The 27,014-nt window shown below is 44.7% G+C and overlaps 1 protein-coding gene and 1 pseudogene across 2 annotated transcripts in view; one reads left to right on the forward strand and one right to left on the reverse strand.

The window, feature by feature from the left end:
* Positions 1–5,778: 5,778 nt before the first annotated feature.
* The window catches only part of Rapgef4 (Rap guanine nucleotide exchange factor 4), a 290,360-nt gene continuing 269,124 nt past the window's right edge, over positions 5,779–27,014 (forward strand). For both annotated transcript variants that reach the window (XM_021194039.1, XM_021194040.1), the window contains exon 1: positions 5,779–5,909. In XM_021194039.1, coding sequence (XP_021049698.1) covers positions 5,845–5,909 — 65 coding nt within the window. In that variant the 5' untranslated portion in view covers positions 5,779–5,844. The remainder of the gene's footprint in view (positions 5,910–27,014) is intronic.
* LOC115063746 lies at positions 23,172–23,284 on the reverse strand (annotated as a pseudogene).

Consider the following 27,014-nt stretch of genomic DNA (forward strand, 5'->3'; position numbering starts at 1 on the left):
ACCTGGTGCTTTGCTGAGGCAAGGCCCGTGGGAGGACACATGATGTTTGGAGAGAGTCTAAGTGGGTCTCGACGGACAGTGATGGGTCTCTCGTCTTCGCTGATCTTCACTTTGTCCAGAGAGGCATAGGAGAACTCCTGGCACTCCTGCTGGTCCTGTTTGCTCCTGCTAACTTGTGCCGATTTGTCGGAGGCCTGGTGGTTTCTGCTAGATCGTGCTGCCATTACTGATTTGTGTTTGGTGACACTTTTGAACACGACTGTGTTGGTATCCTGACACTACTAAACTGGACTGCTGGTATCCTGACAAGATTTGATTGTCCCAAAGAACTTCTAAACAAGTCTGCATCCTCTTGTCCTGTTTACCATCTTTTCTCCCCTATCTTTGGAGAGTGGACTAGAAGGGTGTGTGTGTGTGTGTGTGTGTGTGTGTGTGTGTGTGTGTGTGTGTGTGTGGAGTCAAAGCATTTGAGAACCTTTATTAAAGTAGGTTTTAGAAAATTTAAGCCTAGTATCTTAGTTAGGGTTTTACTGCTGTGAACAGACAACATGACTAAGGCAACTCTTTTGAGGACAACCTTCTACTGGGGCTGACTTACAGGTGGGAGCATGACAGTGTCCAGGCAGGCATGGTGCAGGAGGAGCTGAGAGCTCTACATCTTCAGCTGAAGGCTGTTAGCAGAATACTCACGTCCAGGCTAGGACTGGGGTATTAAAGCCCACACCCACAGTGACACACCTAATTCAATAAGGTCACACCCCCAAATAGGGCCACTCCCAGGGCCAAGCATACACAAACCATCATACCTAGTATTATTCTTCGCTGCCAAAAGGATACAAAAACTGCTGGAGACCAGCACCTAAGAGTGTTTCCTTGCCTACCTCCTTCTCTCTGGGTTGAACAAGAAGACCCGAGTCAGCTGATTGGTAGGAGACCCAGCAAAGCAGATTTCCCTCCCCAGGTTGGGCATCAGAAACTTAATAGAGCAAAAAGTGGAGGAAGGAGGGGTTTGCGTTCTCTCTCTTCCTGTCTTACTCTTGAACACAGGCATCATTTTCCATGTACTCTGTCCTCCACCCTAGATTTATATTACCAGTGTCTTTGATGTTCTTGTCATTGAACTCAGTTTGAGTCACAACACCAGCTGTTTTAGGTCTCCGTCTTCTAGAAAGCATATCATGAACTTCTCAGCTTCTGGCATCATGGAAGCCAACATGATGTCAGCGAACACCCAGTCTACCGTGGAATTTCCTGGGCTGGGAAAATGAAGGGCTCTACTTGATTTTTTTGCTGTGGCGTTTCTGATTTCTATACGGCAATAATTATCCAGTGTTGTCGAATGTGCAGCTCTCGTTTGAAGAATGGCAGAGCTGTGCAGAGAATGAATGGTGTTGATTGTGATACCGAAGCTCAAAATAGCTTGAGTAGGAAGCATCGGGGTTTGTTAGGGAGAACCAGCTCCTGCATCCTTCACAGCGGAAAATTTCAGGTTACAGATTGTAAATGGAGGGCCATCGATACAAGGGACCTCAATGATCTATTAGTAGGTTCTTGTGGAACACAGAAGACACACACTACTTATCTGTGTTGTGCAGAGAGCAATAACTATGAGTTATTGAACACATACTGTGTACTTGGTGCTGTGATACGTGTCTGTGATAGTTTGTATATGCTCAACCCAGGGAGTGGCACTATAAAGAGGTATGGCCCTGTTGGAGTAGGTGTGTCACTGTGGGCGTGGGCTTTAAGACCTTCATCCTAGCTGCCTGGAAGCCAGCCTGCTACTGTTTGCCTTTAGAACAAGATGTTGATCTCTCAGCTCCTCCTGCGCCAAGCCTACCTGTATGTCGCTATGCTCCCTCCTTGATGATAATGGACTGAACCTCTGAACCTGTAAGCCAGCCCCAATTAAATGTTGTCCTTATAAGAGTTGCCTTGGTCATGGTGTCTGTTCACAGCAGTAAAACCCTAACTAAGACAATGTCCTATAAGCATGAGGCTCACATATAGTGCCACGAACCGAATATCTCTATTTACTGATAAAACAGAATCTTAAGCTAAATGTTCATCTAACACCAGATTCAGAAGGAACTGAAATTTGAACCGAGGGGCCTATCTCCAAACTGGTGACTTAACTTCTGCTCAGATACACAAAATACAACATGAACATTAAGCGGCTTATTTAAGGCCGATAGGCATCAACACATATACATCATATAGCACGTTCTACATCTAGTTGGAGGTCTGTAGTGAACACCTCAGCTGTCATAGAGTACTCACTGAACTACAAGAACAGGATTAGGCAGAAAAATATTTTTTGCCAATGATCAAAACAGGTTTAGAGAATACTTAATGCAAGTTATAACTGGATTTTTGAATATTCAGAAGCTAATAAAAGTTCCTAATGAAGATAGTTTGAACATGTAAAACACATACCAGTACTTGTAGAAAAGCTTATACTCTATTGATATTTTCAAGCCACTAGGTATATATTTATACACATTTATACATAAATTATTGACTATCAATTGCCAGTTCTATCTATGTGTTTGTGGCTATACCTGTTTTTTTTTTTTTAACATTTATTTTTATGTGTATGTGTATTTTGTGTGAAGTGCTCATGGAGAGACCATGAGAGGACATCAGATTCCCAGGAATGGAGTTACACGTGGTTGTGAGCCATGATGTGGGTGCTGGGACTCCAACTGGGGTTCTCTGGAAGAGGAGTCAGTGCCCTTAATCACTGAGGTCTTTCTCTAGCCCCTGCCATTAAAATAGAAAAGTTTAGAATGAAGTTCACTAAAATACTAACAAGGTCACTTCTAGGTGATAGAACTAGAGGTAATTTTTTTCCTATAACTTTCTCTTATTTTTCCTAACTAGTGTGGGCTTCCCTTCCAGCCTCACAGTAGATGGGTTTACTGTTTCTTTTAAACAGTTTTTTTTTTTTATTATGATGTCATTTGCACGCTATAGCTTCAGTCATTTTAAACATATTGTTCAGGGATTCTGGGATTTCTATGACATGTGCATTCCTCACTACAAGCAATTTTAAGTCATTTCTTGAGTTCCTGATAGCCTCTTTCTGAGCCCACCGCCCAGCTCTCACCAGTGCCCAATCCACCTTCTATCTTTATAAATTTATCTTCTCTAGACATTTTCCAAAATAAAAATACATCATGTATGGTCTTTTTTTAGTCTGGTGTTATTCTATGTCCTTTAAAAGAGGGGTTGGAGAGATGGTTTAGTGCCTTTGCAGCTCTAGCAGAGGACCTGTGGTTCCCAGGACCCACAGGGCAGCTCACAATCATCTGTAACTCCAGCTCCAGGGGGTCTGACAACTCTGCCTGACCTTCATCGGGACCAGGCACGCATGTGACATACTTATATATAATGTAGGCAACACCCATACATACAAAGTAAAATAAATAAATATGAGAAAGAATTAAACAAAAAGAATCACCGAAGAGTATTTTTTTTTGCCTGACTTTTCCCCTCTTAGCAACAATAATCAGCAGTGTATTTTTCTTTATGTTTATAGTTCTTGATAACAGTCAAAACCCTTTGGGACCATGAGCATAACCTGTATATCATTAGTAATTACGACTGTAACTAGGGGGATTCCCCCACATCTCTCAATTCCTGAGATGTTCCCCCATTCTTATATTTGAATAACAATCTGTAACCACCTAGTTCTTATCACTCAGGAAGTCATTTTGGGCAGACCTTTTATTCTCATTCTGTTGACAGAAATGACAGAACTACTACTTTGAATTTACCCAGCTCCAGTTCAAGGGAAGGGAGATGGCTCTGGGCCCTGGGTCCTTTGTGGTCCTCCCTGTCCTGGTGACTCACTGATGCCTACCTCCAGGGGTGCATGGAGTCATGGAGCTGATCATTGTTGGTGCTCCTTCTAGATAGCATTTAAATAATTCTGCTTGTCCTTAGAGGCAAGTCAGCGCCCCCCCCCCACATAACAAACAAAGGCCTTGCACTTTATGAGACAGAACTTAAAATGCTTTGCATATGTGGGAGACTTTTTGGAGACCTTACCCATGACAAGCAGCCCCCAAGTGTCCTCCTTTGCCAGTTAATAGTCTCCCTCAAAATAGAATTTGCACTATTTTGTTCCATTTTTCTTTAGTGTCCTTTGAGGAGTCTCATCCCTCTGTCCCTGCCTCTGCAGACTAAATGAGAACGCACATAAAGAATGTTGCCCACTGCCTAACACCTAGTGGATTTAATAAATAACTAATATGCTTAGCTTTGTGGCCTCCCATGCCACCTTGAGCCTCAGTGTGATGCCAGGTGATATGTTGTCTTTTTTTCCTCTGGCTCCTCACCTCTAAGTGTCCTCTGAGGCATTTGGAGCAAGCGTTCAGTAACCTTGAGATGTCCCAGTAGCTCCGATACCTTTATAAACAAAAACATTTAGAAGACGCATCTCCTTCACACCCCTATAAGATGACACCTTTGGAAGTCTTAATGTGGTATAATATGTTAAGAGATATTTATGGTAAATAATAGAGATTAACAGAATGAAGCTCAGCTGAGGGACAAGCCCAGAACAGGGAGTTTCTGCTGAAAACACTCGGTTGTGGGTCTGAAACCAGATCCTGTCTATTGAACATGGGGAAATGGAAAATTTTTCTGGAGAGATTTAATGTCAAGGTTGTTGTAGGAGAATCAAAGCATGCCAGAAGGCACAGGCTCTTTCCTGCTCCCCAGGTTCCCTGTATCGGCCCCCTGCCCCCAATGGCCGGGGAGTGTAGGGACAGTAGCAATGAACAAAGAGGGTAAAGCCCTGTTCTGGTCCACCCATGCCTATGCCTAAGTGTATGTCACAAATATCAAAACAGCGCTTGATAGGAGTCCAGCAGATTTAACTTGTCCCCAAATTCCTGAACAACAGTCCTTGTAAATTTTCTTTTTTTCAGAGTATAACTGAACGACTTCTAGGCATAACACTTACAGTGAACACCTACAGGAGACAGGCAGCCGTGGCCACCCTCAGCTCTGGGCCTGGCTGGAAAGAGGAAGGCCGTGGAATAGAAGAGACTAACACCCAAGTTCACGGAGTGCCCAGGAACTTGGCTTCCAGACCTGAAACCCTAGTTCTGTATGGGTCTCAGGGATATCCCATTCTTACTTGTTTCTTTTTGTCGTGGTTGGGACATGGAGTCCAAGCAAGTCCGAGGTTCAAGGCCAGTGACTTCAGTTTGCACCCCCTTTTTATCCTCTGGTCTCCTGGTCCTTCTGCTTCAGACTGTCTCTGTTTTTCCCAGCCCCCAACGCCCCTCAACCTTCAGAATCATTTACCCTTTGGGGTCCACATCAAGAGACCATGGTGTCCCCCACCCCCACCTCATCGCAAGCCTTCCCAGCGCTGCCCTCTCTCATCCCAATTTAGACAGGAGACTGTAAAGGTGAGCCGGGATCAGCTAGCAAGTTTTGACAGCCACCGAGGAGGACTAATGGGTTTCTAAGGAAACGGAGAGGCAGCAGCCATTTTAGTGGCATTTGCTGTACGAAAAATATATAGAGTCTGACATCCCCTCCCCACGCGCACCCGGGTGGCATCGGCAGCAGAACTCCCCCCTCTCCCCTCCCCCGAGGTGAGGGTAGACGCGGGCCCGGCGGAGCGGGGCACCTGCCGCAGGTGTCGTGGGGTCGCCGCTCCTGGCGGGCGGGCGGGGCGGCGGGACTCCCACGCGGGCGCCGCAGTGCAGCGCGGGCCTCGCGCCTGGCCCGCCCCTCGGTCCCCGCCCCGCAGGCCGCGGGAGCCCGCCGGGAGGCGCGCGGGAGGTGGCCGCGGCCCGGGGCCACCGCGCGCTGCTGCCCAACATGGTCGCTGCGCACGCTGCACACTCTCAGTCCTCAGCCGAGTGGATCGCCTGCCTAGATAAAAGGTACATGGGGTGGGGTGTAGGATCTGGGTCGCGGGGTGCCATTCGTGGGGTGCCACCTGCGGGAGAGCATTCCACATGCCGGGAACAGAATGCGGCGCCGTGGGGGATAAGGTGCCAGCCTGCCCTGGTCCCCTTCCGCCCCGCTGCGACTCCACGCTCCACTCGTGGGTGGGTGGGTGGTTTCCAATGGGCATTAAGACCTGGGAGGGTATATGCATGTGGACTTCAGGCTGTCCAGACCCTCGGGGAATGTCATTTAAGTTTCCAGGAGGGGCGGGGAGAAGGGGGGTATTCATGCAGGTGCAGTCACCTTTTTTTGCTTCGGGGAAAACCAAGTGTTAGGGACTCAGTGGAGCTGTCAAGTCCCTTGCTGAAATTCACAGCCCTCTTCCTGCGGGGCGCTCTCTCAAGGTCTGTGTTAGGAAGGTCACCGGGGAGGCGCCTTAATCTTCTGCAGAAAAGACCCTCACTCTAAAGAGACATTTTAACCGCAGAGAGTGCTGACTCTGGCCAGCCTCTGATGAAGGTGCCGTGGGTGACAACACACTGCAGTTGTTTCTCGGCTCTGTCAGTGTAATTTTCTGTTTGTCCAGATTGCAAATTTAACAGTAAACATTACACAGTATGTTAGCAATTATAGTTTATTACCCTAAGGAGGAAGGTGATACATCTGAACTTTGAAAGAAACAAGCAAAATGACTTGCAGAGTGAACTGCCTCTGAATCCCAGAGTTTGGTGCCGAAGGCCAATGATTCATATCTTTCAGCAATCTTCATGATATCCGAATTTGCATTTGTGGGAATTATTTTGTGCTCTGCCATATTGAAAAAATTTTCAATGAACAGATTTGTGATCACATCAAACTTGAGGATCTGAAGAGTGCCCATTCTACTATTGTAGGCCTTTAATGGAAAGATATTAACTAACTGAAAAGAGCTAAATGTAACTCATTTGAATAACTTAATGTGATAAACAATCTTGACTTTTAGTTACTACACAGTAGCAAGAATATTTTTGGCAGGCATTGCCCCATTTCTGACTAAAATGGTATGTTCTAATATTAGAGAAATTATATGCAGTAAACAGTAAGACAATTGAAGAGATGGTTAAGTCTTACAGAATTCTGTGGAGGAATTAAAGGCATATTTAAAACGAGAGCTTGCTAATGTGATCAGTAATCTAAATTTAATACTTTAGGAAAAGTGAATTATAAAACAAGAGATAATCAGGAGCTTACACTTAACCTATAAATAGTGCTTTCTCGTGAGTGATAATTTTGGGTAGTAAGCAACATACTTCGCTTTGCAGAACTGCACAGCAAACAGTCAGTAATTCATTGGAGATCCTTTCGTCAGTGAGTACTTAGGGCAAAGTCATGGAGCAGCAGTGGTGTGAGTGGAGTGGATAGGATGTCTGTCCCTGTGCTTCTGCCTGCCTGGTTGTATTCGGAATGGATTTCTAGAACATGGTGCCACAGTTTCATGCCACTATTCATAATGGGCCAAAACCCAAAAATGAAACAAAACAAAAAAAAAAACCCACAAAAACACATAAAAACAAAACCCAAAACAAACGAACAAAAACAAAACAAAGTAAACAAACACAAAAACAAACAAATAAACAAACACCACGAAAGGCCCTCTTCTTCCTGAGCCTCACGTGGCAGAACTGCAGGTGAGTGGACAGATCGATAAGCTGCCGATTTTTAGGCTCAGAGCTCCCACCAGTTCCGAGCTTGTACTTCCTGAGCTTGAAAACTGAGTGTCCCTGGCTCACCCCCAGCAGAAGGGAGGAAAAAGCTTCCTAGTGCTTTGGAAGCTAGGAAGTACCCTGTATGTGTTTTATTTCCTCAGAGTGAAGACCTTCTTGTCTATTCTGTGGCCTCAATCCCAGAATTCCTTCAGAAGAGCCATTTAGGAGGGGGCTGTTTCATGGCAAGCCAGTAGGAGAGGCCTATTTTGAAGTTGCGATTTTAAATGTAGTCTGTTAAATTTTTAAAAGAGAGAATGAAGGCTGGGAGTGAGGATGGGAACTGTCTGGGGAACTCCCGGTGCTGCCTTCTGTTCCTGGCTCTGTGGTGGGCATCGGGGTGTAACAAATGAGAGCTGCTTCTGGGCTGGGAGGGGCTGAGGGTGTGGTAGTGGGGTAGCTAGGTAACTGTAACTGCAGTCCAGTGATAAATGCCTCAATGAGGATGTGTAAAGTGCTTTGGAAATGCAGAATCAGGCCTGGGCGCAAGAGGCTGAGAGTTATTCTATCAAAGATAGAGAATAAGAAGGTCAGGCCAGGCAGAGGAGCAGCTTGGGCAAAGGCTCACAGACACAGCAAGAGACTTGCCTTTCCTCCCCACCTCGAATTCCTGTTGTGACCAAATCTAGACTACAGGAAGGGACGTTCTATTTTCTAAGTCTTTTATTACGGGCATTTCCAAGTATGCACAAGAAGGACCAATACAGTGAAGTGGTGTTTGGGACTATGATGCTGAGACCATATAGTAAGGTTAGCCGAGGAAGGTCGTTCCAACGTATGTATGAGCCCAGTGACCAGGAGTCTGAACAAAGAAGAGCCTAGAGATTGGAAATAAAGAAGAGAGTCGTGGACCTAGCACAGTCAGTAGAATGTCTGCCGTACAGACACCTGAGTTGCCAGCATCTGTGCAGAAAGCCTGGCACTGTAGCAAACATCTGCACACCCAGCAATGGGGAGGGGGTGGCATAGACAGGAGCTCAGTGACCAGCCAGTCTAGCCAAGTTGATAAGCTCCACATTCAACCCAGTACCCTGTCTTATAAATAGGGCTGTGAGTGGTCAAGGAAGACACCCAGCATTGACTTCTGATTTCTACATGCATGTACATCTACATGTATAATACACACACACACATGCATGCACACATGTACACATACAACCAAACTTTTTTTTTAAAAAAGATTCATTTACTTATTATGTATATAATGTTCTCCCTGTATGTGTGCCTGCACTCTAGAAGAGGATACCAGATCTCATTACAGATGGTTGTGAGCCACCATGTGGTTGCTGGGAATTGAACTCAGGACCTCTAGAAGAGCAGCCTGTGCTCTTAACTTCTGAGCCATCTCTCCAGTCCCTACAACTAAACTTTGAGAAAGGAAAAGAAAGTGGAAATAGAAAGGACTCCCTGAGCAAAGACACACAGAAGGAAAATTGAAGTGAAACAAATGAAGAAGAGAACAGAGCCTGGGAAGTGTGTGGTTGGCACGCTCACAAAAACCCTGGTTGGGACAGAACACTCCAAACTTAACATGTCAAGAAGGAGGTCCAAGGGATGTGGCTGTGTAGATTATGTTGAAGAGAGAAAATGCAAAGTGTCCTATGTGTCAGTGACTTATGGTCATGGGTTGTGGTGGACTGAAGTGTTGTCTAAAAATACTCACCAAAAAAAAAATCAGGATGGCATCAGACATTAGGATGTATAAACCAACACCGAGAAAAGTCTTAATGCACCCACTGGGGAGCAAAGCAAGTTTACTGCTTGCTTATGGATCTCACATAGATTGTTCCTTGAGCTGAGATGATTAGATAAACGTGGAGTTACATAAATTCCTACTTTTGGGGGATTTAAAATAGTAAGATGGCCCTTTAAAAAATGTGATGACCTTTAATTTTAATGAAAGGTTTTAAGTTGACTTCTGTGGATTTAAGAACTGTTTCTAGTTGATCACTTGTGTGGTGGGTAAGGGGCATCACCAAGTTTTGTGAATCATTGTCTGCTTCAATTACAGTCGAGCCAGAATCAGCAAACCATAGCCTGTAAATGCCCCGAGAATGGCTCTAAAATCCCTGAGTCGGTTGGAAAATAAATAAAAAGAGTAATATTTCATGATCCATCAAGTTTATGTGAATTCAAATTTCAACGTGCATCAACAGTTTCATTGGAACACAGCCGTCCCTACTCGGTTACAGGACGGACTTACCTGGTTACACGCTGTCTGTGGCTGCTGTCACTCCGAAGTGGTAAAGCTGAATGGCTGCAAGGAGGCTTGTAGCTCAGAGCTAAGTGTCTGTGGTATGAACCCTCGCAGGAGGCGTTGTCATCACTTGCTCTCCATGAGAGGCTCTCCCCAGGGAGAGATGGGGAAACTCCTTAGGTGACAGGAACTGTCTTCTCTTGGTAAAAAGTTTGCTGTGTCCTTCCTTTAGTTTGGGGTTCTGTGAGGCAGTTGATTAATTTACTTGAAGACAGTTGTCTCACAGGCTGACACAGAAGCAGAAGATAAAGACAAGGATGATGGGGTATATAACGAAGACTGCCATCTTTTAAAGGCAACTAAGGTTGTCTTCTTTTGTTTTTGTTTTTTAATTTGTGTTTCCTTTAGGCACACACACGTGTGTGCACACACACATACACACGTATACACATATACACACATATACACATGCACACACATGTGTTTACACACACATACACATACATACACATGCACGCACACACACAGATTTTTGTTGACAGTTCCTGTGCATGTGACATAGCCTCGTATAGATGGTATGTTAGCTATTTTGATGTGGTTGAATGGGATCGAAGGAAATCAAGGAGCACGTTTGCTAAAACCAAAATACTTTGTAGGACACATGGTGTGAGAAGATGACTCAGAAACCAAAGAAGCACCAGATACAGTCTCACTCTGGAGGGATGGAGAAGATCAAAGAGGCACACAGAGGGGAACTCTGGCTCTGGAGGAGGCTGGTGTCAACCAGGCAGGACCCCAGGGATGGCTGTCCACTGAGACTCTCTCCAGGGCTCAGGGCTAGCCTCGCATCCCCTCCAGCACATTGAGAATTCCTTCATGTTTTAGGGAAGGTGGCACCGACATCAGACTTTTGAAACCTTAGAGTCTAGCCAGATCATTAATTTGATGTTAAATCTGTACCATGGGACAAGAGGACACGCTCATCCTTTGGCTAATACAGTTGCGCCAGAGGCCAGCTGAGCGGGGAATCCAGTTAAGCAGAAGCACATCTCTCCAATTTCCAATGAGAAGCTAGGCTGCCAGGAGGGCGGGAGGCTCACATCTCCAGCCTGCGGAGTGTATTCTTTCCCCAGAGCCTCAGAGCTGGGAAATGAATTCTAATCACAAGGTAATTCTGGGGGATACTTGAGGACAGCTTTGCTGTCCCGACTTCTAGTTAGATGACTACCGCAAGAGCTCCCAGGGCACACTTTGTCCACTGTAATAAGACAAGTCAGACGCCGCGGTGGTAACTGCCTGCTTGCTTCTCATTTCCCATCCCTCGACATTAGTCACTGCATGTATTCATCCCTTTATCTCCAGCACCTGCCCAGTGCCCTCAGTGTAGAAGGTGCTCACAGGGCTAGGGTGACATGGCCACATACACTATCTCCTCTGGGCCCAGGTGGCCTCTGCCACTCTCTGACAAGGGTGCAGGTGATGGGTTCGTCATGTCTACATCTGCTCCTGCTGCTCCTTCTGGTTCCTGGATGATGCGAATTCTGGCTTTGGAGTGGAGATCGGAAGATATTTCATGACTATTTTAACCAACCGCTTAAAAAAATTCTATTTTTACTGTGGAAAATTTCTAAATACACAGAATAGTAAGATTTTCTTACTCTACCCCTCCCCCACCAAGAATCATTAGCTCATTGATAGTCCTATCTTACTTTTCTGTCCATTCACTCTCCTCTGGCTCTATCTATCTATCTATCTATCTATCTATCTATCTATCTATCTATCTATCTATCTATCTATCTAATCTATCTACTATCTATCTATCTACATATCTATCATCATTTAGTTATTTACTTATTTAGTTGTGTGTGTATGGTATGTGTGCATGCAGGTGTGCAGACGCTGCAGTGTGTGGGTGTTGATCTCAGGAACATTCAGGAATTATTTCTCACCTTTCATTGTGTGTAAACAAGTCACCCTTTCCTCTGTCACACAGTGTACAACATGCTAGCTGACCCCAGATCTTCTGGGCCATTCTTCTGTCCCTGGCTCCCATCTTGCTACAAGGGTTCTGGGATTACAGATGCATGCTACCTAATCCTGCTTATTTATGTGGGTGCTGGATGGAGATAATCAGACTTGTGTGCAGTATTTTACCCATTGAAATTCCCAGCAGTGCCCTACCCCTGGGTTATTTTGAAGCAATTCCCACATGTAGTATTTAATCTGCAAGCATTTCAGTAGATCTCTCAGAAAGGTAAGGAGTCTTTATAAAGAAATGAATGCCATTACTATACATTAAAAAGTCTGATACGAGTTCCTAAATATATTCAAATATTCAAAGTTTCTTGTTTATTTCAAAACTTTCATTTTTCCACTTTGTGTCACCATGCAAATTATTTACGTTTAGTTCAGATATGTTTTTAATATGTGAATTTCTCTCCATATTTCTTGGACCTGGGGGCTTGTTTGCGTCTGAGTTTCAATTGTTTCCCTGTGGTGTTTTTTAGTGACATGTCCCTTTGCATCTGTGTCCCCTGAAGTGGGCATTCGGGCTTAGGGCTTGATCAGAGTCTAGCTCTGGGTTAGAGATTGATAGTTTGGTGAGAGCTTCAACAGAAGAGTCGAGGTGTTCCACCAAAAGGCACATGGTATCTGTGGACCTCTTTCTGTGACCTAAACAATATATCATTTCCAAATCTAATGTCTGACATCTCTCTGTGTGCAGCTTCTTCAGGGACTGCTCACTGGGACCTCGAGACCATGGGAACACATGCTGTGTTCATGTGGCACACGTATACAGTCACGGTCTGGTATCTAATCAGGGTCAGTGTTATTCGCAGAAGATTTTTAAGGAAGAAAAGCATGACCAGCCCTGACGCCCTCGAGAGGGGACATGGGAGTTGGTATGCCCAAGGACCTAGAAGAGCCTATAAGAGGTGCGGCTGACCCAGCAAACCCTTGTGCCTGCTGTCTGTCCCTTGCCCTGAGCCTGGGAGACTGAATTTTCCATAGAAAAGTGGTACCTAAAAGGGAAAATGTCTTCTTTGAGTTTCCCTAGGTGGTTTTTTTGACCCTTCCAGTGATGGCTAGACTAACGTTGCCTTTTGTGTGAGCTCCCTTGGGTTTATAAGCTTTCATAACCCTTCCTTAGCAGAGGTTAACCTCCCATACCACCCCTCCAAGGCATAGCTGACTAGTTTTGCTTCTGGCAGATTTAAAGCTACATCCTCAAGAGAGGCAGGGAAGAGAGCTGCCGTTCTATGCTTTTTTTTTTTTTTTTTTCCTCCCAGAGAATGAAGGCTCAGGGAGGTTCTGGTGGAAGAAGCCTCTGGTGGTGGAGGAAGAAGATGGAAATAACTGGGTGGATGGCAGATAGGGAAGCAGCTGTACACCCCAAGGAAAACAGCAGACTGGCCCGGGTGACAGCAGCAGTCTCCAGCAGGGCCGTGTTGACTCAGCTGCCTTTCTGTGAATCACGTGGGTCTCCTGCAGAAAAGCAAAACCTGTGTGGTCCTCTTTCTCCTCTTCACGCATGCCCTTGCTTCCATGTCTCCTGTTCCTTGAAGATTACTTGCCTTTTGTGCCCCAGGTACATGACCCAGAGCAGGTGCATTTGTCTCTGCCTGGGGCAGTTCCTTTGTGATGGCCCACTGACGTTTTGCAGGTACACTGCCTTTGCCCTCCACTGCCACAGAAGCTGGAGAGAAAAGAAAACCAGCCAGTTCTCTTCCAGTCTCTTCCTTCAGTCCAGGTGTCCGCCACAGTGACAAAGTGAAAGAAGGGTGCTGAGAGATTCTAAGATGGCTTTTGCTTTCATGATAGACAATGGAGATATTGGTATATAGGCTGTCTAGAAGGCCTGGGGGGCAGCCATCTTGTAACTCAAAAGGGGAGACCAAGGGAAACCCAAGGCCCAGTCCTGATTTTGCTCAGCTACTGTGTATCTTAAGATTTTCTGTCTTATGAAGAAAATGACACATTATTCCTAGAAATGACTCCTCGTTGTTAGACTGTCTGCCATTGGCTGTCAAAACTACCTGGAATCTAACAAGCTGGTGCCTGTCAAAGTTTTTGCCTTTCTCAGCCCCTAATCCCCTCAGGTTCTCACTCTTTTCTGTTTTAGTAATAGCATCACGATTCTGCATTTTCAGATCCTTGAAGCTATCTCTGTCCGTATGGACATCTAAACAGTCTCCAATTCTTTCCTTTGCCATTGTATTCTCCTGTTATCTTTCAGGGCCTTACCCTCGGGTCCCTCATCATTTCCAGCCCCCAAGTTGGAAATGTTACATCGTCAGATCAGCTTTGTTTGAGAATTAACCAGATCTGGAATCAAATTCCATCAGCCCCATTCCCTAGCAGTGTGACTCAAGCTATTAAGTTTCCTGAACCTCTGTTCTTGAATTTTTGAATAAAGCTACTGATACTTACGATGGACAGCTGTGTTGAGAATGGTTACCTCTAAATTGTGAAGGTATAGTACAGGTGCCAAAAGTTGGGGGGGGGCATAGTGTATAGGTTCAGATATCCTGTTTGATTTGATTAAAGATACATTTTCCCCCCCAAGCTGATGAGTTCTGGTGGTTGCTGTTTAGCTGTTTTAAGAGACCATCATGTCTATAAAGAATGTAGCTTTGCTTATTTGTTTTATTTTCGCCTTTTCTTATTTTTCTTGCCTAACTTCACTAGCTAGGATTTCCAGGACAAGGTTTAAGGAGAGAGTCGAAGGTGGACAAGCATCCTTGAGTTCTTCTTTTACAGGAAAGACTTACGTTTTGCCATGGAATTTTTAAGTGTGTCTCCTCCCTCCCCCACTTCCTTTCCTCTGCTTGCTTTTATTTTAAAAGTAAATCCAATCTTCTTAAATTAAGATGGTCATGTGAATTTTTGTTTCTCTTTCCCAAAACCCTTTGTTTTTTGTTTTCCCTGGAATGTAAAGCATTTAATTTGAGTGATTTTCTCCTCCTTTTCCTCTTCCTCCTCCCCTCTCTCCTTTCCTCCTCCTCCAAACACAATCTCTCTGCCTCTCTGTCCAGGCTGTCCTGGAACATCAGGCTGCTTCCAGGCCACAGTCATCCTCCTGCCTCAGCCTCCTGAGTACCGGGATCACACATTGAACCACCACACCTGGCTGAGTTTTGATGATAAACCAACCTTTCCTATTTGAAATTCTACTTTGTCACGTTATATTATCATCTTGATATTTTGGTTTATTCAACTATGTAATATTGTCTGAGTGCTGTTTTCATATCTATGGTTGAGGGATGTAAGCTGGTGGCTTTGTAATGTAATATTTCTTTTATTGTTTTAGTATCATGACTCTTATGGCTTCTCAGTTTCCTTCTATTTTATTCTTGATTTCCCCTCTAATTTTAAAAGAAATGGTCAAAGATTGATGCTTAAAAAATATGTATCATTTGGTTCAGGTGTTTTTTTGTTTTGTTTTGTTTTTTTTTCTGAGCCAGAGTTTCTCTGTGTAATAGCCCTGACTGTCTTGGACTCCCCTTGTAGACCAAACGAGTCTTGAATCCATAGAGATCTGCTTGTCTCTACCTCCCAAGTGCTGGGATTAACTGTGTAAGCCACCAACGCCTAGTCTGTAGAAAGGCTTTTAATGACAGATTTAATGTTTTTTAATAGATAAAGGACTACTCGGATTTTTGTTTCTTCTGGTCATATTTCAGGGGTTCACTCATTTCATCTAAGTTATCAGATGTATTGGCATAGCACTTCTGAGTTACCCTCTTGTCACCCTCTGGGATTGTTTTAGTTTCTGTGACCAAATACCTGAGAAAAAGCAATGCATGGGAGAAGAATTATTTTGGCTCTCAGTTAAGAGCTTAAGTCCATGTGGCAGGGCTGCAAGATAGCTGGTGAGATTGCATCCTCAGTCACGAAGCAAAGAGAGACAAATGCTGGCAGCTTTCCCCCTTTCTATTGGGTCCAGCGCCATCATGAGGCAGTACAACCCATGCTCAGGGAGATCTTCCCTCCTCGGTTAATTCTCCCTGGAAACACCCTCACAGACATAGCTAGAGGTGTGTCATCATTGGCAAAATGTCTACTCAGTTCCCTTTGCATTTTTAGTCCATTCTGTTTGCTTTCTTTTTTCCCTTTTGCCATTGAGTTTTATGAAGTCTTATATCTTATGGATGTTAGGTTCTTGCCGGATACATAGTTTGCAAACATTTTCAATTCTGTGGTGACATTTTTATTTTATTGATTACTTGGGAATTTCATATCATGCACCCTGATTACACTCACCTCTCAGTCTTCCCATGTCAGCCCCCACCTCCCACTTCCTTGTAACCCTCCCCCTCCCAACTAAAAGAAGTCCATTTTGTGTTGTCTCACTCACTAGAGCACGGGTCAAATGCCTAGTGACCAGCCCGCCCCCCTTCCCATGGCGTAATGAGTCTTTCTCTGCCTGCATCCACACTAGAAGCCATCAACTGGGAGAGCCATGAGGTGCCAGATCTCTCGTGAGGGATAGAGCCAGTTCTCCTGTGACAAACCATGTGGAAGCCTTTTTTTCTGTACTAATTGCTTCTTTGCTAGGAAGTCCCTGGCTACTATCTATCTATCTATCTATCTATCTATCTATCTATCTATCTATCTATCTATTGGTTTCATTATTTATTTATTTTGAGATCTTTTAAAAATATTTTTTATTTTGTTTTGAGATTATAATATAATTATAAAATTTCCCCCTTCCCTTTCCTCCTTCCAAATCCTCCCACATACCCCTCCTGGCTCACTTTCAAACTTATAGCCTCTTTTTTTTCCCACTACCTGTCATTATAGGCATATATGTATATATTCCTACGTCTGTATAAGGTTACTTTCATGTATGCTTTCAGGGCTAACCATTTGGTATTGAATAATCAGTTGGTGTGTTCTTTCCTGGGGAATACCATTTCTCCTGCTATTACGTAATTATTTATTGACTATGCTACAGGAAGTTTGGGTGGTTGAATCTTGCATGCTGTCTCCATCAGCTCTTTAACACATTTGTGATGTAGGAGAGCTCTGTCTTTGGTGTCCCTTGCCATTTCTTTCTCACCCCTCTGCTTGCCCTCTTCTCCCTGCCTCATGCTCGCTCCGACCTTCCCCAGACCAAAGGCGGTGTAGGAGAAGATCAAACTTGTGATTTCCTTCCCACTCTCCACTTATCCATTCATTCAGTCTGACTATATACACGCTGGTCTCTGTACGTCAGATGCTCTTGTGGAATGCCCATCGGTGATACAACCGACAAAGCTCCTGACCTTGTGAATTGAAATACCAGATGAGAAGCTACTCCTCAGTCAGCCTCCGGGACATGACTGAGTCCCCTGATGCTCTGCTGGATCCTCTTCCAGCTGGCATGGAGTGTGGTAGCGAACAGGGACAAGTTACCTGTAAGAAGTACCACAGGGTTACAGGTAAGATTGTACAGAGCAGGGACATAGCGTAAACAAGTGCCAGCATCCGTGCCCAGAAGCAACAAACACAATGACGGACAGACAACAAAGCATAGACAAGAGAGGAGACGGAGAGGCGTTATTATTTGAAAGCAGATGGCCAGAGAGGTCTTTCTGTTGACGTAATGTTTCATTTAAACCCTTGAATGAACTGTGAGTTACTTGAATTGAATTTAAATCCAGACTGTACCCAAATGGGTGGATGAGACATTTTAGAGAGCAGAACTGGATGGCTGCCCATGGTGAAGGTATGGGTGGAATAAATATGGTAACATCCTTTGGTTTGGTGACAAGATCTGACTTTGAAGGAAAAATATCCACACTTTAACTACTTTTGTTGCTGTATCAGATGATAGTAATTTTATAAAATGGATAAATGAAGGCTTTTAGAATTCTTGATTATCTTTTTAAAATTACACTTGTTTATTTATTGTGTGATAGTGTGTGTGTGCATGTACACATGAGAACACCTGTGTGTATGTGTGCCATAGCTCATGAGTGGAGATCAGAGGACACCTGGTGGGAATCAGTTCTGTCCTACCTTGTGGGCACAGGGGACTAGACTCAGGTCATCAGGCTTGGTGACAAGTGCTTTTGCCTATTGAGCCATTTAGCCAGCCCTGGGTTATCATTTAAATACTATTTATTCAAAGGTATATTAAAAAAATAAGACTAGGGAGGTGGCTCCGGGGTCAATAGCACTTTTTGATCTTACAAAGGATGTGATGGCTTGAGTGAGAATGGCTCGATAGGCTCATGCGTTTGAATGTTTGGTTCCCAAGTGAACCTCTCTGAGAAGGATTAGGAAGTGTGGCCTTGTTGGAGTTGGTGTGGCCTTGTTGGAGTAGGCGTGGTCTCATTGGAGAAGATGTATTACTGGGAGTAGGCACTGGGATTTCAAGAGCCCTGTCGAGCCCAGTCTCTTTCTGCCTGATGCCCGCTGATCTGATCAGGATGTGAAGTCCTTAGGTACTGCTCTGGCTTCATGCCTGTCTGTTTCTCACCTGCCATGATGATCATGGATGAACCCTCTAAAATTGTAAGCAAGCCTCCAATTAAATGCTTCCTTTTATAAGAGTTGCTTTGGCCATGGTGTCTCTTCACAGCAATAGAACACTAAGTTGTAGGACCTGGATTTGGTTACTGGCATCTACACTGTGACTCAAAACCACCCATAGCTCCAGTTCTAGGGAAGTTGGATGCTCTCTTTTGACCTCCATACCCACCAGGCATACACATGATCTACATACATACATACATACATGCAAGCAAAATACACATTAAAGAAAAAACATTTTTTAAAGATATAAAAATATAAACAATTCATTTTAGTTTTTAAATCCTTGCCTTTCTCCCTCTTTCCTTCTTTTCCCCACTCCTCTCTTCTGTCTTTTCCCTTTATGACTTTAAATAGGATCTGAAGTCCAACCTTGGACTTGAATTCATATCCCCAATCTCAGTCTCCTGATTGCTGGGGTAATAGGAGTGCACCCTAGCCCCTTGGTTAGTTTTCCAATATAATAGTTATCTTTGTCAGGAAAAAGAAAGCTGCTGTTAGAGAGCCTTTGTCAGGAAAAAGAAAGCTGCTGTTAGAGAGCCGCTGAGCATCATTCAGGTCAGAAGAGGCGGGGGTGTGAGTGTGCCTTGAAGTCGTTCGGCCAGGAGGCCAAACCCTGTCCTCACCCTTCTTTCAGGATGGCTTCCGGGTTTGTGTTCACCTGGCTTAGTGTTTATCAGCGGTGAACTCAGCGCCTGCCACTGGTGCAGAGCCACTTAGGCTGGAGTCCTAGAGGGAAATGGCCCGGAAATCCTGCCAGTTTTCTGTTTGAAGGATTTGTTTGCTGGCTTGAACATTTTTTTTCCTGTCGTTATCACTGGCGTCTTCAGAACGTGTGTGTGTGTGTGTGTGTGTGTGTCTGTGTGTGTGGTGTGTGTGTGTATGTATGTGTGTGTGGTGTGGTGTGGTGTGAGTGTGTGTGTGAGTGTGTGTGTGTGGTGTGTGAGTGTGTGTGTGAGTGTGTGGTGTGGAGTTAGTGTGTGGTGTGTGAGTGTGTGTGAGTGTGTGTGAGTGTGTGTATGTGTGTGGTGTGGTGTGAGTGTGTGTGAGTGTGTATGTGTGTATGTGGTGTTGGGGTCTTATCATGGTTTCCTCATCATGACTCAGCAATATGTTTTACTTTCTTAGTCAAAACTTGAAGCCCACTTGAGAAGAGAGTCTTTTATGATGTATTAGGGTAACTGCCTGCCTACACCAGCCTCCCCGAAGTTATTTGATGGCCCAGGTTGTGGAGCTGGGATTATCTGGCTCCTGACCCGACTTTACATTTTCTTTGTCTACAACACTTTAAAAACTTTACATCAGGAATCCCGTGTGAATGTCCGGCTTATTAGAGCGCAGATAGAGAGTCCTCTCTTGCTACAACAGGGGCCATCACAGATGGCAGCTTTATGCATAAAACAGATCTTCCAGCCCCTCCAGGCTGGGAACCCCACTGGCTCAGTGTGAATGGAGTGTGTGTCCCTGTGCTCGCTCGCTCGCTCATCTGCAGCCGCTGTAGCTGCACAATATCATAAGCTTGCGAATACACCTTATCTCCCCCTCAGTTGACTCTGATGCTATCTCAACCGCTTTGCTTCCTACCTTTTCAATGTGTGGTTGGATATCCATCTTAACTTCTGAGGCACGTTTTACAATTCAACATTCAACAGGTCCTGGATGTCAAAGTAAATTTAATTTTTAACCCCCTGTGGGTTTAGAGGACTAATAAATGGTTTGTCGCTCTTATCAGAAGTTCCAGCCTCAGGAGAAATGGGCCAGAAAGCCATGCCTCAGTTAAGTATGTAGAACTCAGAAGTGGGGGCTAATTAACTCAGCTGTTGTTTTGGTTACCTAAAAGATAATAAAATCAAAATAAGTTAAATATATAAGTATATTAATCATCATTCTTAGGGAATGCATACAGACATCATTGAGAAGAGAATGAAGAGTGGCAGAATGTGAAGCAACTGCCTAAAAGTGAGGTTTGCTTTATTCATATTTTTCAGTATAGCTGAACTTGATTTTATGGTACTTGCTTACCTACTATTGCTTTTCAATCTGCCACAGACAAATTATACCACAAAATGCCCCTACGAATAGAAAAGTAGTGTTTAAATCTGTTTCTTTTTGGTTAGGACCAGCAGCCGCAAGGCTGATTTCGTCACGAGCTGTGTAATGTTTATTTACGTCATTACTCAGGGGAGACTTCCCTGATGTGAGTTTATCTCAAGGCAATAATCCAGAAGGAGTTAAAAGGAGGTCTGAAACTATTAAAGATGGGCAGACAGGGGATTATAGAAGAAGAACACTTTGTAAAGTTTTTAAAGTCCTTGTTTTTAGATATAAGACGTGTAGCTGGGACAGCGGTGCCATGGAAACGCTTACCTGTGGCACAGTTATCATCACGTCCTCCTCCTTCTTGGGTTGGGAGTCTGGAGGGCACAGGACTGAACCCCTCTCTCCTCTACTTTGTTTCTCATATTACTACCATGTAACATGTAATAACATCCTTATCCTTCCCTAATTTGGGGGGGGGGAACCATTGGCTTTGAAAAGTTACAGTCTGTAATTGAAACTATCTTTTAATTGGGGCCCAATAAAGAATTTGTTGAAACCTTATCAACCAGCGGTAGCTGGTCATAGATTTTAATGCACTTCCTGCAGTGTCTTTGGTCTGAGTATTTATTTATTTATTTATTTATTTATTTATTTATTTATTTAATTTTTACCACATTTTAGCCCAGACTCAGTGATTTAATGACCTTTAAATGAACATTATAGAATACCTACATGTAAAAGTACTGGCTTATCTAACCTGCCCTTGTTCCCAAATAATGACATGGGGACCTTTATATTTATTGATAAGCTCCAGGCACTATAGCTGGGATCTATTCCAAGCTGACTCTGCTGGCATGGGCAGTCATGTGGCATTCATTACCTGTTACCTTGGATTCCCCTGGGCACCTGCTCAGTCCTGTCCTCATGGTGATCCCCTGGCCCACCTGAGACCCTCTCTTTCCCTCTCAGAGTCTTTTTCCCTCACCAATGTCCACCTAATCTTCTTTTGCCCAGTGAGAGGCTTATCAGCTCTTTATTGATAAGTTAGAAGACCATGGAGAACAATGTTTTACAAAATACTGAATCAGGAAATGCTTCATAATAATGACAGCATCAAGTCCAGACTGTGACCAGGTCTCCTGGTACAGAAATCAGCTATTGAATACACAGTGCACAAAAACATCCCCCAACACTTATAGGATGGTCATTTCCTATGTGATTAAGTTGTTTGTTTGTTTGTTTAAACTTTTTGTTTTTTTGTTCTTTGTGAATCTCACATCATGCACCCAATCCCACTCCCCTCCCCCTCCCCCTCCCCTCACATCCTTTACCCTGCAGCCTCCCCTGCAACAGAGAGAAAAAAATCTCACTGTGGAAGCTGTAGCCCGTCACAGGTGTCCCACAGTACACCCTTCGGTCCACACTCTTTTACTCATACACGTTCACTGCAATGACTCGCTGGTCTGCTACTCGGCCTCTGGCTTCTGCTACTTTGTCAATGCTGGAACCTCACTGTGGGTTCTCTTGGATCTCCTGTTGTTGCCCCGTGTCATGGAGATCCTAAGTTTTAGATCTGTAGGACCAGCCCCTTCGTGCACTCCAGCAGTTTATAGATGGGGTAGGTGTTAGGATGGGCCAATTCAAAACCCTGGATCTGGGCCTGAGAGCTCTCTGAGCTGGTCAGCCCCCCTGGCTTTCCCATGCTCACACCCTTGGGGCCAGCTCACTTATACCCCTACCACCAGGGTCAGCTCTACAGTGCTGCCCAGGCAAGGTGCAGGGCCCGCTCTCCTGACTGCTGAAGAAGGTGAGGGTCAGGCACAGCACTCAGCTCTCATGACCCCTGGGCCAGGTCTCCCACCTGCCACAGGTGGGAAGGGGGAGGGGGAGGGGGGAGGGGGGAGGGGGAGGGGGAGAGAAGTGTCTCTTCCTTTTCCGCACCATCACTGGGACGATGAGTGTTTGGGCCAGCTTTCCTCAAGCCAGCTCACCAGCAACCCCTGCAATGTTTCAGGCTGCTCTAAGGTACCCCAGTTGGCTAAGGGTGGGGTAAACTCTTTTGTACTCAAATCCCATGGCCAGCTCTCCTAGGATGCCCAGGTGAGGGATGGGGACAGTTCTGCCCAGCTCTCAAACATTCATGTGCCCCCAGGTGGCAGCCCAGATGGGACACATCTGCCTGGCCTTTGGTGGTAACAGAACCAACCCTGCTGCTGCAGGGCCACAGACTCAGACAGGGCCCCAGCGGCAGCACAGGCCAGAACCCTACTGTGCTTCCAGGTGTCAGCACCGGTTTACTACCCTTGAGTGTCCAGTTCTACCTCTCTTCACTGGGCCCACATCCTCCTGTTTCTCTTTCTCTTCCATTTCCCCCATCACTTACTTGCTCCTCTGAGTGGCACCCGGGGTCTCTGAGTGCCTGGAGTTGTCTCAGGAACGTTAAGCCTTGCTTGTGCATGACTGGTGGTCACCTCAGGTTAGCTACCTGTCTAGACCGCCTGGTGCTAGTCTGGCAGTTGTCTCTTGCTTGCTACCCCTCTGGGCCCGCTTGAGTGGCCCCATGTGAGGGTCATCTGTCTCAGGCTCACTCCTGCCCAGGACCTATGGTCCCTAGCAGGGTTCTTCTTGTCTCCAGCTCACTCCCGACCCTGGGAGTCCATCAAGGACTGTGCAGCATCAGACTGTTGGTCATCTCAGACTAGCTCCTTGTCTAGATATCCTGGTGCTGGACTGGTAGTTGTCTCAGGCTTGCTGGTTTTCAGGGAATGCTAATCATTCAGATGTTCATAGGTCAAAACACTGAGCATAGACATAGCCTCTCTCCTCTCTGCAACCTACTGATGTGACACGGCAGCCATACCTGCACAGCATATATATATATATATATATATATATATATATATATATATATATATGATAATAAACTTATATGTTTATATATATATAAACTTAGAGATCTGCCTGCCTCTGCCTCTGAGTGCTGGGATTAAAGGCATGTATCACCATACCCAGCTTAATTTTTAAAATTTATTTATTTATTATGTATATGAGTGCCCTATCTGCATGTATACCTGTATGCCAGAAGAGGGCATCAGAATTCATCATAGATTGTTGCGAGCCACAATGTGGTTGCTGGGAATTGAACTCACAGCCTCTGGAAGAGCAGGCAGTTACTCTGAGCCATCTCTCCAGCCCCCCCCCCCCCAGTTTAATTTTTTTATAAATATATTTTTTATTGGCTGAAATCATATGGCTCATATAGATTGAGCTTTTTTTCTCCCTTTTATATCCCTCGGGGACACCACAAATACTATGGTTGGCAGAATGGCAGCCTATGTCCAGTCTTAGCCTTCACAATTATCTTTCCACATGGCTGGATTCCAGGAGCCCTGTAGGAGACATTTCAAATGTTTGCTGTACTCTGATGTCCCTCATTGATTGTTTCTAGTCTCCCCTCCTGCCTTGAGTTGACATTTCCATCTGTCTTCTACCTCACTTGTTGACCAACCTCTCTACTAAGAAAAACAAAGCAGACATCTGTAACCAAGGGCTTTTTCTCAGGCTCTGAGCCTGAATTCTAATAGCCTCACATGGCAAACCATTTATAACTGTTTGTGTGTTTACTGAGCCCGCCCCAGCTCCCGAGTAAGGACTCGGACACTTATTTTTATTTACAATGCTCACGGCCGTAAGCCAAGCTTGTTCCCATTAGCTTGTAACTTATTTATCCCACTTATATTATTCAGTGTCTGCCACAGGCTAGTTACCTCGCCTCAGTTTCATACGTCCAACTTCCTCTGAGTCTTGAGGTGGAGGGTGGGAATCTTCCTGGGGCTGACTCTATCCCAGAGTTCCTCTCTCTCTGCCAGATGTCCCACCTACTAATCCTGCCTCAGCTTATTGGCCACCAGATTTTTATTGACAGGTGATGCTTCCATAGAGTACACAAGAGATTATCTCTACAGACACCCTGTGACCCACCTCTGGAAGTGGACTGAGGAAGGCAGGACAGGCCTATCCCGCATCTGTTTGTTTAGAGTCCAGAGGAGTCTGAGCTAACGTGTTGAGTTTAATGTGCCATCTCTATTGGAAATAATTGTATTTCTAATAAAGAATTCCTGTAGATGTGGAATCCTTAACTCAAGGACAATCAAGGTAAGACACAGGGGGAGTCTGGTGGCCCTTCCAAGTCTCACTTCGTGGATGCTGTTGATGTAACCCTGGGCCCATGGCTGATGCGTCCTCTTAGACACACCTTTATAGGCATTTCAGCCAGGTAAGAGTTTCTATGCTTCGTTCTACATCATAAGAACCTCAGACATAGAGTTCTGAGAACCCAAAATGTGAAAGTTGATTAGAATGTGCTCCCCTTTGGAGCATAACATTATTTTATCCGTACGAGTAGCTGAAGGCCTAACAATGTGGTTACTCACAATCATTAGTTACAGTATACAGAAGTTAATTTCAAAAAGTTTATCTCCTAAGTCATCAATATTTAGCATTACTTAATGATTCTAGTAGAAACACTTAAATGATATCTCACTATGACTTTTTCCAAAGTGTATGGAATATTATTTTTCTTTTACTACCACATGCTCAGTATCTCAGTTGCCACCCACTATAAATCAGTATTTTGTGGGACAACATCATGACCTTGAAGGGTGTGGATTATCTGTTTTAGTACCAGATGCCCCAAGAATCTATTTTGTTTCTGTCCTTTGTGCTGCCCAAAGGCTGCTGGTCCTTGCTGTCCTTTGGGTTTCTGTCCTGTCTTCCCTTGGACAAACAGAACAGCTTGCTTCCAATCCTTTGGCTTTACAACCCAGGCGCCTGCATTTAATAGGGCTGCATGCATAAGGCGAGCATGTGTACTTTGCTCCCCTGAGTACTTCTCTCTCCTCAGAGTAAAATATATGAATTTCAGAGTTTCAATATTTGGGTCATTGATCCTGGTTCTAAAACTTTTAATTTCATTTACTGTGCCATCATATTTGAGTTATTTTTATTTTTATTTATAATTTTTAAGTTATGAACTGAATTTCCATATAAATATTCTTTGATACATTTCTTCAGTGAGATGAAGTCTTACATCCAACCTAAACTTGTTTCATGCATGGGAAACATCTTCTAAGTACTTTGGATTTATCAGTGCACAAAGAAAGACACCCTTGCTTTCAGAGAGCCTATTTCCCTCACAGAGAAGATAGATAATGGCCAAAAAGCTTAATGACAATATCAATTACTATTTATGCTAAACATGATATGTATCATGGAAGAAATAAAACAAACAAAACACCTAGTGTAGGTCATGTGTCTTCGCTGAGCTTCGCTTACCTGAGAGATGCGCAGACGAGAACTTCTGGCGTTCCTGGGTTCTCCTGCTGACTAAGGCTGAGGCCTGCCTGTCTCTGCCTGTCTCTGCCTGTCTCTGTCACCGCTGCTGATTCTTGTTTGCTCTCCTGACTTTACTGACCTAGACGATTGATGTACCCGTAAAGTGTTTGTCTTGTGAGTGTTTGTGAGTGGATCGAACTACGGCTGCTGCTGTCCTGTGAACTGAATGGCTGATTATCAGACAACAGATGGGAGTTAATCAAAAAACTTTTCTGAACAGGTCCACTTCCCTCGTATCCTTTCTTTCCCACTACCTCTGGTGGGTGGTCGGCTAAAAGGGAGGTTAAAGCATTTAAGAACCATCATTAAAAATAAGATTAAAAAAACAAACAAACAAACAAAAAACAAAAAACAATGTTACACCCAGCAAGAGATAGGTGGAGATTGTAATATTATCGTGGTTAGGAGAGAGTTCATCTGGAAGGTGTTTCTGCCAAAGTCAGGGATTTGGACTAAGCATATGTTTACGGTAAGGATTCTGAACAGTAGGAACGGCCAGGGTGAAGACTCTGGTATGGGTACGTAGATTGCTCTAGAACCAGCTAGAAACTGGATGTCTTAGTCAATGTTCTGTTGCTATGAGGAGACATCATGACCACAGCAACTCTTATAAACATTTCATTGGGGCTTACTGACAGTTCAGAGGCAGAGAGAGTCCTTTGTCATCAGGGTAGGAAGCATGTGGCATGCAAGCAGACATGGTGCTAGAGAAGTAGCCTGTGGATCCACAGGCCACAGGCAGGAGGGAGGGAGAGGAAGGGGGAGGGGGAGAGGGGGAGGGGAGGAGGGGAGGGGAGGGGGAGAGGGAGACTGGGTGGGCCTGACTTGAGCATTTGAGGCCTCAAGGCCCACCTCCAGTGACATATCTCTTCCTCTACCAAGGCCACACACTTCCTTCAACGAGGCCACACCTCCTAAGCCCCATCAAGAGTCACCACTCCCTAATGAGCATGCATTCAAACAGATGAGCTTGCTTATGTGGGACTATTCCTAGTCACACCACCACACCGGGCCTAAGTGAATTCGGGAAGGAGCAGAAGCCACACAGAGAAACAGGCAGGCCGTGTAGAGACTGAGTGGCTCTTACAAAGGCCTCAGCTTTCACGCTGGGTTTGAGAGGAGGATGGTGTGAATTACATTTCTATTATTGATATTACTTTAGCTTTAAAAAGATTGTGTGTGTGTGTGTGTGTGTGTGTGTGTGT

The sequence above is a fragment of the Mus pahari genome, chromosome 3 (genome assembly GCF_900095145.1).
Source record: "Mus pahari chromosome 3, PAHARI_EIJ_v1.1, whole genome shotgun sequence".
Taxonomy (NCBI): domain Eukaryota; kingdom Metazoa; phylum Chordata; class Mammalia; order Rodentia; family Muridae; genus Mus; species Mus pahari.